This window comes from Cyphomyrmex costatus, unplaced genomic scaffold, assembly GCF_001594065.2.
Source record: "Cyphomyrmex costatus isolate MS0001 unplaced genomic scaffold, Ccosl1.0 scaffold600, whole genome shotgun sequence".
NCBI lineage: Eukaryota > Metazoa > Arthropoda > Insecta > Hymenoptera > Formicidae > Cyphomyrmex > Cyphomyrmex costatus.
Window position 1 is genome coordinate 218,620 of NW_017280157.1, and position 10,934 is coordinate 229,553.

At 36.8% G+C, this 10,934-nt stretch overlaps 2 protein-coding genes across 2 annotated transcripts in view; both read right to left on the minus strand.

The window, feature by feature from the left end:
- The window catches only part of LOC108779602 (uncharacterized), a 26,690-nt gene extending 19,084 nt beyond the window's left edge, over positions 1 to 7,606 (minus strand). Inside the window, exons 1-2 of the mRNA XM_018547048.1 lie at positions 7,567 to 7,606; positions 6,879 to 7,034 (exon numbers count right to left, since the gene is read on the minus strand). Coding sequence (XP_018402550.1) covers positions 6,879 to 7,002 — 124 coding nt within the window. The 5' untranslated portion in view covers positions 7,003 to 7,034; positions 7,567 to 7,606. The remainder of the gene's footprint in view (positions 1 to 6,878; positions 7,035 to 7,566) is intronic.
- A 675-nt stretch (positions 7,607 to 8,281) lies between these two features.
- Positions 8,282 to 10,800, minus strand: LOC108779601 (uncharacterized). The gene is made up of 6 exons (XM_018547047.1): positions 10,485 to 10,800; positions 9,919 to 10,387; positions 9,485 to 9,819; positions 9,162 to 9,409; positions 8,922 to 9,090; positions 8,282 to 8,837 (listed from the first exon to the last, which is right to left on the minus strand). Exons 1-6 carry the CDS (start codon positions 10,511 to 10,513, stop codon positions 8,624 to 8,626), a joined length of 1,464 nt encoding a protein of 487 aa, XP_018402549.1. The 5' UTR covers positions 10,514 to 10,800; the 3' UTR covers positions 8,282 to 8,623.
- Positions 10,801 to 10,934: the final 134 nt, after the last annotated feature.

Genomic DNA, 10,934 nt, shown 5'->3' on the forward strand with positions numbered 1-10,934 from the left:
AGAGAGAGAGAGAGAGAGAGAGAGAGAGAGAGAGAGAGAGAGAGAAGCATAATTTAATATTCTGAAATCTATATTGACTATTCCTACCTACTCACGATTAGCATCCAAATCGAATTAAAATTAAATGTATTTAACAATGAAGTCGGATAAATTTTTGTAGTAATTTATATTCGATTTATCAGCATTTATTTAATTTGCTTCATTTACATTTATATCCCCTATAATAAACTTCTAATTTACGAGACGATAAATATGTGTGTGTGTGATTCAACCAAAATATATATATGATACTTGTCAAATAGCATATAATTGCATCGATAAATATGCGTAGCGATATTAACTCGTTTCCCAACAATTCTGCAGTTCATCGAGTTTGAAGGATGCTGTCAGAGCATAGCGAGATTATAAATGGGAAAGCGGGACCCGCGTCCAACGCGCGATGTTTGCGTTGTAAACGAACCAAGAGAGACGTTCAGAGACTAGGGTTAATCCGATTGCAGTTTATAATTTTAGAGGATATGCTGCGGTAGCGATTTCGACGATGCCCGCAGACTCCCGGAAACTAATTAAAGTACACGAATGCGAGATCGTGCGGAGAACTCGTCTAACAACGACCGTCAAGTTGCGGTAACCCTTGCTCCAGTTACTTTGGGTCTCTGTTACTGTTCTCTATCATTGGTGGTTTCAGAAATTTGTCAAAAAGGAGTTATTTGCGAATCGCAAACGAAAACTTTTTTTAACCCTCACCATGTACCATGGGATAACTGATGTCTCAGCGCTACTTGCTTGTGCTGCACAATTTTAAAAAGTACTGTAAAAAAGTTTGATTTATCAAAGAAAATCAGGTGCAACAAAAAACTTTTTTATCAAATAAAAATTAACTTTAAATATAAAAAAAAATAGAATATTAAATTATTATCATATATTTAAAAAAAGTATTATTTAATGTGTGTATAATTTATAAAATGTTTTATTTAAAATTGTATTAACACAAAAAAAATATATATAATGGTGTCTACATTTTTTAGATATATTTAAGAATTTCTTAAATAAAAAAATATTTTTGGAATATCAAAATTATGATTAAGCATTTCAGAAATATTAAAAATATTACATAACATTTTCTATAATATTTTTAAAAAAGGACGTTCCTCTCTCCCTCCGGTAGACCCCTCAATGAACTCTGTATCCATCGCATCATTAATCCTGAAACTCTACACGTGGGAGTCGTGCGATCGTAGATTCCCTTCGGACCACCGTAATCTCGATTTCTTTCGAAAGAAACAGCTCGTAAAACTCTTTTCTCTTTAAGATGACACGGTCTAAAGAAGTCTTGGACGCGAAGCTTGGAGCCTTGGAGCTGCATTGCTCTCACTGCAGCGAACGCTATTTGGATGCGCGACGGGAAGTTCGCGTTCTCAGATTACTCGCGTAACAAAATATCTCCGGTTTGTCCTCGTTACGACGAGTTACGAGCAATCGAAAGTTCGAGCCCCTCGGGTCGCCCGCGGAGCGTATTACCTCGTTTGTCGCTCTTTTCCCTTTCCAGAAATCGCAGCTCGCTCGAAATCTCCGATGATGACGGCGATGGTATCATTTCGCGAGACGACTCGCGACGCGATAACGTCGAGTATGTGACATGTCATCCGCATTTCCGGAGTTCCTCTTCAGGAGATGACGAATACGACTTTACGAGAAGGTGACGACGACTTTTCTGGAATATTCGATTATCTGAAGCTTGTCGTGCCTGCTCTCATATTCAGGTTTTCGCGATACGATACCAACCAAGAGAACTTTTATAAATTCGTAGGCAGATAATAATATCGCCATTCTAATACGATTTAAAAAGGTTCTGGCCGAAGTGTCAAAGAAGCAAGATTGCTTCCGGAATTCCTGAACGGACTATAAAGACTCTTTAATCAGAGATCCATACTCTTTAAATTCTTTGGAGTGGAATCTCACTTTAAAGAGTAAAATCTTACTTTAAAAAGTGAAAATTCTGCGCCAAAGTGACAGAATTTTCAAGTCACTTTTCGGAGTGAGATTCTATTCCAAAGAATTTAAAGAGAATTAATTGGTTCGATATTTTCTAATCATTAGGATAATTAGTCAGAACGAGATAATAATATGTAATTATTCTCACTCGTACATTTTCTAAAAAATATTTGTGTAAATTTAATACTATGCAGTGTCTATATAACGTAAGATCACCAGAGGGTGATTATCAATATATTATAGTATAAATCCATGCTGTTAAATCCACATTGTATAATATATGTTGATATTAATATTAACACACCAATACGATAAGAATTGTATATTTTTTTAGAATGTAGGATTTTGTTAAAACGACAAGCTTTTAAGCCGTGATCAAACTAGAAATTGATTGAGATTGGAGATTGGAATTTAACCAATCAGAAGAAAGAAAATCAATCTCGAGTTTAGTGAACTTTGCTTTGATTGGTTAAATTGCAATCCAATCTCAATCTCTAATCTTATCACAACTTAGAGATCAGTTTTTGATTAGAAATTTTATACGTATATATATATAGAACAAACCGATTTCACGATTGTGATTTTCACGTGCTCATGCATCTATTTCGAGAGACACCAAGCGATGTATTCCCAAACAGAACAAGTCACGATAAATTAAATCGTGAATGATTGAAAAATTACTTTCAACGGTCATTTTGAATTCATTTCGATATCATGATGACCTTTGTTGTTTTACTTGAGTTTTCACTCATCTCTCACCGGCCGCCGCCCATGGAATTCCGCGATAAGGCCTCGACGTAAATCAACGGCGTTTTATCGACAGCATGTCCAAAGGGTGCAAGCGCAAGCGGGTGAGAGATGAAAGGGTGGCTGGCCCGCGGGGCTTGTTTTCCGGTCGCAAGCGCGCATCAGCCACCGGCGCGGGGTGGTCGCGACTGTTTGGAAAAACGCGATCGTCGACCGTGGCTTTTCCGCACCGTCGCCTGGACCAAGATAACGAAATGCCGATATTCAACCGCACGTAAATAGCCTGGTTATATTTATATCTTCGCGACGCTCGCACTGCAGCGATCGCCATTCGGCCGGCGGGAATTCTGTAAATTTCGACCGGAGTCGCGCGAGCTTATCCGTTAACGTAATCTGAGAAGATTCTATCCACGGGAATATTATATAAAAGTATACTGAAGAAGAGGAACGGGAGCACGAAGAATTCTATCTCGAGTCCCCACGTGCTTTTCAATCATAGATTTCTCGACTGCAGAGGAGTTTCTCCCTTGATTCTGTAACAGCACTGGCGAGATGAAGAAAAAAAAAAAAAAAGGAGAAGTAATAACCCCGTGAAAGATTCACGCGTCAATTCACGTGAACGTGTCGTTATCAGAGCAGCGAAATTCTTTATTTATCTTTTCTTCTCTCTCTTTTTCCTTCTCGTTGTGTTCTTTTCCGGATTAAGCGAAAAAGTCGGATATCGCGAATGCGGGTACCTTTTTGGTGAACCAACAGTATAAATAACGGCCGGTTCGTACCAAGCTGTCAGCTCGGTTCTACGTCGCTCGCGGCCGCGAAATGCACACTGCAATTGTCGTCGCATTGTCCATTCCTTACGCGCCTTTATCAAAAATACCACCTTTGAAAAAAGTAAAATAGCACGAAACAAAAACAGGAAGGTTTGATCTTCGCGCGTGCGGTTTGCGACTGTGATAACCGGTAAAAAAATATCCTCTAATAAATACCGAGCGATTGTGTATAAATTTATACATGTGTATGCAGGTGCAAGCATGCTGACACTATACGAGCGTTGCTAACGAATTTTGAAACAGGCGCGCGATAAAATTATCACAAAACAAGCGTCGCACGCAACATTATTAAACAACATGAAAAAACATGCGATTCGCGAAGCAACGCATTCATTTTCTTCCGCGACAAACATTTCGTTAAATCGCGAGCAATTTCCCCGCAAATACGAGTCCCGTGGCCCATTTACACCACCCGTGAACGTAAAATATTTTGCTTTACACTCGCGCGAACCAATTAAAACCGTCCGAGTGAGCCCTTCAACGAGGTGCCGAATGGACAGCAGGATAAATCGTTAAAATGAGAGAGACAAATGTATATGTGTGTGCGTGTGGATGTGTTATACTGTATAATATACGACGTTCATGCTGAAAACATAGTCATAAAGAGATTGTAAAGAGGAAAAATTGTGACATCCGTTCGTCATTCAAAAATCAACCAAATCCGAAAAAAGAATCCCATCTCAAAGAACAGACCAACGGTCAGGAAAAAGTCAAATTAACTTTATTTTGACGTTATGAAAAAGTCAATATGATGATTTTTGGTTTCAAAATTTGACTGTTTATCGACGTTTTGAGAATTAAAGTTATATAAATCATTTTGATTTTTTGTTGACATTCATGTGTTCCTTCGGATGCTATACACGTTTGGTGATTTCGGCGGTTCATAATCTTCCACGACCATTTGGCACCAAAGGAACCGCACGTAATTAAACGTCAATGGCCAAATTCGAGGTCTAGATCCCAAACGCTCTCAAACGCGAACCGCCGTTTATTCGTTGGCTCGATCAAACGCGCGCGCTAATTGCTCTCTCGGAGGGGTGGACACATTAAATGTTATCAATTAAGAGACCCGACCAAAGCGCGATTGCCGCGGGCAATTAATCCCCACGTCGTTTCCGATGGCTCGCGATAGATGATGAGTCAGCAGCGTCGCGACATCAAGCGTTCCGATAACACGGCGCGTCGCCGTCCAAAAACCTCCACCATTCATTTGGAGATAATGGACCATCGGATCCGCCGAGAGTATTTTTCGTCATTGTTTGTCGCGCCGGGGACAAAATAGTCGGAAAACGAAGGGAATACGTGTTATTGGCAGTCGAATCTGATGAAGCGTTTTTAAGCGTTGGGAGTTCATTGAAATAGGTATCTTTATCGTTGATTATTTCTAGCACATTATATATATATAGACATTGTTAAATAGACATTGTTGAATAGAACTATTGTTAAGAAATGTTATTTTATTCGTATATACACATGGAACAAAAAGGTCGCTGCTCTATAGTTACGTGGGCTTCACTTAAAATTCTATTATAATTAACACTTCGTGTAAACAAATTTTCACTTGTTCTTATGCCTATTTCATAGTTAATCTACCAATGTAAATTAATTTGAATTTGAATTTAATTTTTATCTTTTTAGAGTAGAAATTTAACGAGAAACATTGTTTTCTATATTATTCGCTTGAACATTAAGTAAATATTGCGGGGCCCAAGATTTGTTAGGTGGCCTAATATAATATAAAAACATTGACATATTTAATTATATTCTAGTGAAAATATAGTTATAAAAAAATAAGTAATATTTTAAGAATTAATTTAGAACATAAACTTATTATTTATTAAAAAAATGTCGAACCATATTAAACTTGACGATATAACATACAAAAAAACTTTAACACATTTTGTCCAAAATCTTTGTGGTTATTACTTTAAAATAATTTTAAGAAATTTCTGAAGAGATATGAAGCAAAAAGAGATGCTCGTACTGCTTGCGATAAACATTCATGAGGACAGGTTCAACGCAAAAGTATTGCTAGGAAAATATGTTCTTGAAAAGAAACTTTGGAATCGAATAATATCTCTATACATTGAAATATTCACTTTGAATTTAAGCTATTTGGATTTTGTGGAAAATTCAAATAAACCTGAAAAAATCAAATTCTGTAAAAATATATATAATTCATTTTACCATCACGTTCAGATAAACACATAATGTCATTTAAATAATGTTTTTCCATTGCAAACTATTTTAATAATTATTTCAAATGTATTTCATATCAAACTTAGATTAATTATTGTTTACGATATACTTAACTCAAATACAACAAAAAAAAAACAAAAATTACACAAGAAATAATAAAATATGGATGCTCACAATTTTCATCTATTCCATCTTTTCTTTAATATTTTTGTTTAAATATAAAATTATATCATTCTTTGTTTATTTATGTTGCATTATCATTTTGTATATCGTTGTCTCGCCGGCTTGCAAACAGCTTGAATTCCTCTCTCATAAGAATTCAAATTGTCTGGAAAATAAGGAACGCGTCCTGGAATTTTCACAGAAGTCCGATAATGTGCGGCTATTTAAACGCGAGACCCCCTTCATCGTGCGGACCTCGAAAGAACTCGGAGTTCCGAGCTACTGTCTTTGGCTGTGCTATAACGATCCATTAATATTAAGCAGGTGTAAATAGCCTCGCCGACAGGTACAGGGCCTTTCTACCATCTCTAAGCAGTAATGAAAAGCAGTGTCCGTGCACCATCCCCATGATCCCCATTCTCGTTCGAAGCAGCAGAGAGGAACGTTTTCATTACGCCGCCACTGCCGTTACCTTTTTGTCGAGATGAAATTTTTATTCAAACTAAGCAAAAGTTCCTTCTTTATTCGTACAGAACAGAAGATTGCGGCAACATTGCTACAACTTTTTAAATGTTAATTTTTATCGCTGAAACGTTGCAATGTTGCTACAATATTGTTGAAACGAGTTGAATCGACGTTGACTTGACGATTTCGACATCGAATTGATATCGATTCCGTTATACATAATTTGTGATATCGTGCTACTAACTCGCAGCCATTAATTATTAGATTCTTAAATTAGATAATAAATGTCATTATCAATGATAATCAATAATTGATAAATCAATAATTTCTGAATTTCAATCTCCTTCTACATTCGATAGAAGGTCCACTTTTCTCGACAGAAAAATAATATCAAAATAATAAATTATAATAAATAATATCAATAACAATAATAACAATAATTGTAGAATCAAGGGAAGAATAAAAATTATTGAGACTCACCAATAGCAGTGCACACCCCTACAATTCTTGTTATAGTCGACAGATGATGCACGTCGCTCGATCTTTCGTAAGTAAACATATCGCCGATGGGATCCTTTACGAGATCCTTTGTCTGCGTTATCATGGGACGTCCAATAGATCCGCACGTTTATATGCCTTTTAACAAAAATCCTACAGGATTATATCACTCGTAAAATTACTTGAAAGATATTTTTCTAAAAATGTCTTTATAAAAATTTAAATGGTTATCTCTTCAAGTTTATTATACATGTTATACTCTCTATAACTTTTAAAATAAATCTCACTTTGAAGAGTAAAATCTCATCCTTAAAGATTGAAATTAATCCACTCTTTATTGAGATCGACTCAAAATGTTCTCTCATCTTTTAAAATAATTTCATTCCAACGAATTTAAAGGATAATCCCCCGAAAAAACGTATATTGCGACATTTCTCATATTAAAAACAAATTATCTCATAAAAAATTTTGTTTAAAAATTTATCTAATCAGTGAATGATTACTTTTTCTCTTAATTCAATGATATAAATTCGCTTGTAAATAAATTCTGCGGCAGTTATACTCGGATCAAAAAAACCTGCGTCAAACTCTCTGTAAAATTTTCTTTGCCTTTTTGTTCTTTTCTTTGTCACGATCGGGTCGCGTTATTTTGAATTTTCTCTCGACATACCAAAACTTTTCACTGGTCGTTAAAGCATCCTCCACTGTTGCAAGCTCGCGCGAAACTAAACGCGTCACGGCCACCGAAGAAGGAAATCGCCGAACTTGCGCAAATGCCGCCTCTGTTCGAATTTCCTGCGACTCCGTGCCACGTGTACCCGGAGGTGTTATTACAAGAACAAGGTTCACGCATTTACCAGATGTAACCTTTGCTATTTTATTGTCTCTATATACACACATATATTCTCTTGTATATTTTTAATCTTAATGTCACATAACATAACGAGCAAAAAGTTACGATCTTATTTTATATCTATGACGTAATATGTATATGTAGAACACTATTATATTTCACTCTTAAATTATCGGATTTCTTTAGATGGAATCGGATTTCAGGATTAGAGTAATGCGGGATAAGAAGGCGATATAATATTTGTCCAACAATAAAGTTACTATATATATTTATTCACATACAATAAATTTTTATAATTGTGCGGTATACAAAAATATATCCACTCGCGATAAGCGTGTAGAATACTTGAATAACACGGACACGAGGTGAGGTAGAAATAGTATTATCTACGGAATAACGGTATTTAAAATAAAATGCCGTCGCGTATATGCGTGCGACGATCATCTTTTGTGAATATTTTACATTAAGTTTGTTCGCATTGCTTAATATCTCAAAATCTTTGTATTTAAAACAAAATGTATATTCAGGCGTTGAAAGAAGAAAAAGCAAAAATTCTGAAAAAGATTCTTATAAAAAATGCAAGCAACGCGAACAGACCTTCTAACGCGCACAATAAACATATAGTGTGTGTGTATATATATATATATATATATATATATATATATATATATATATATATATATATTCAGCTTAAAGCGTTTCACCGTTTTCAGCCATTATTTCGCTGCGAAACCGAACGCAGTAAAGCATTTTGTACTCCTACGCTTCTTCGCAATTACATGCAGGATACACGTGGCTGACATTTTTGAAAAATATATTTTTCGTATTCACAAGTATTTAAAGCGCTTCTGACTTTATCGCGTTAACCTTCTTCTCAAAGTCTTTCCTTTGCTCGGGCTATCTTCTTCTTACTCTTGGCCACTTTGGGACTGCAGTCCCAGCTGGGAACGATGTGCTTCCCTTGAATCTCCAAAAAATTGATGCTACAATCGCGAGTTATGTTGGCGGATTTTGGTATTATGGGACAAGAAATCGGACTCAAGGATTTTCTGCTGCAGTGCTGAACAGCAGGCGATGGTGCCAATGATCTGAAATTTACAATTTGAATTATTCTTCGTTCTTAAACTTTCCGAGAATTATTCAAAGAAATGTTTAAACTGCGACCAACGCACCTATTTTTGCTATTAGGGAGTCTTGAAGTGTCTATGGGAGCAAGTCGGATGTTTTTCGGCCAAACAGTAGGAGAGACAGAAGTTTGCCAGGCAGAATGAATATTCGGATTCCTCAAGAAAGCACCCGACTTTTTCGCAGAACTTTGAAAGCCAATGTTCCGAGCTGATCCTAAAATATTAACGATTTTTACTTGCGTTAAAATTAATTAATTGATAATGAAATAACTTAGTGTTAAATACCTTGGCCGGAAGAGATTTCCAAATCCACGTTCATAAATTTAATCGGGATAGTCTTTACAGTAGAAAAGCTTTCTCGTGTAGACACTGTAAAAGGCACGGGACTTACAACAATTCTCTCATTAAAAATAGTGCCAAGCTTATTTCTGCCTATATGTGGCGTGCACAGCCGCTCCTTGGACTTCAAAGCGTCATCTTCCGTATCTTCAAAGTCTCTTAGTTTATTTGCAGAGATTGACTTTCTCGATTTCCTAGAAATCAAGTACACATTATTGAACAACAAAGAGCGCGGCTGTGTTCGATATTTTACTTTCTTTTAATCTTACTTCTGGATTCCTTGAAGATTCGCATCGTTCTTTATTGTCTGAAGGGAACTTTCTGTATCCAGCAATCGATTTCTTATACTTATAGATTTGTTTTCAATATAATTAGGTGAAATTGCTTCTTCTGTCCAATTCACTTTTGAGTTTCTTGACGAATTTCTATTACTGTGAACAGGAGCAGGAGCTATTCTTAGGGTGTCAGTCAGATCATCGCGCAAAGAATCTGTTTCAGCATTCTCGTTAGAAAACAGCTCTGAGATTACATATTCCGTCATCATATCGAGAACATCTTCAAATTTTGCTCTATTCAATTTGTATTGCGCAGAATCCTCTTCTTCCTATAAATAATATATTCGTAAGTATTTTTTTTATATAAGTATATAAAGATTAGTATAGTATATGTAAATTACGGCATACAAAAGAAACTCTTTTTTTACCTTCATTGAAAGATTGCGTTCTAAGAATAGGTCATCATTCCGTGAATTATCAAGTCTCTTCTTTGTCTTCTTATCGCTGAAGCCAATGTCACGTTGCGAACTGTTGCTGTCACAAGTCGAGTTCTTGCCAACTATTCTCAGGTATGGTATCTGTGTTCTCCACTGCGTGCACTCGTCCAAAATAGATTCTTTAAGCAACTGATTGTCCTCCTCGTAAAAAGTCCTCTCCACGGTCGTCCATTGCTCCTCTAATTTCTGAGTTGCCACGCTCTCCACCTCCTGCGACCATGAAACAGATGTTGCCGCGCTGTTGCCATTGGACAGGATGTCATCGTCCTTCAACGCGTTCTGCCGTGGCAAACTAGGTAGTCGGAAACGATCGTCCAATTCGTTGTCACTTCCATCCTCCTCGTCCTTGAGTCTCAACAGGTGTTGAGGAGCCTTTATCTTCTGCGCTAGCGGGCTAATCCTAAAAGATGAAAGTTCCCAATAATTTCAATAATCAACAATTACTCAATAATCATATGATAATTTCGAGAATTGTGTAAAATAAATGACAAACTTACGTGCTTCTCCTGATGTTGTTCATTCGCATTTCATGCTTTCCCCAAGGGTCTTCGCCATCAACAAGATCCAATTGGCGACGGTCCCGTCGCGAGGATACCGTAACCCGCGTGTTTTCGACGTGAGAGAAAGAAAACTTACTGACGCTCTTCCAATTTCTGACGTTCGTAACGTCCTCGACTAGAACCTTGCAGGGCTTTCAGTGGAGCGGTCGCGTTGCCGCCACGCCTATTTTTATCATTCATAATTTCTGTTTTACACCTCACGCGAGCCTACTAATCCTACTATCGATCCCGTGCTCGAATCGCGACTGAAATCTGAAATATTGACCATGATATAACCCACGACGAGGACGATTTGCTCCACCCCTCTGCGCATGATATATATTATTATACCAGAGAGAAACCTGAGAGAGGACATAACGACCTAAAACCTGTAACCACAAAATACTG

Bases quoted from the DNA above. Each gene is read 5' to 3' on its own strand.
- LOC108779601 (XM_018547047.1), bottom strand. From the start codon at position 10,513: ATGCGAATGAACAACATCAGGAGAAGCAC. The intron at 10,388-10,484 runs GTAAGTTTGTCA...TTCATCTTTTAG, and splicing joins AACAACATCAGGAGAAGCAC to GATTAGCCCGCTAGCGCAGA. The intron at 9,820-9,918 runs GTAAAAAAAGAG...TATTATTTATAG, and splicing joins AACGCAATCTTTCAATGAAG to GAAGAAGAGGATTCTGCGCA.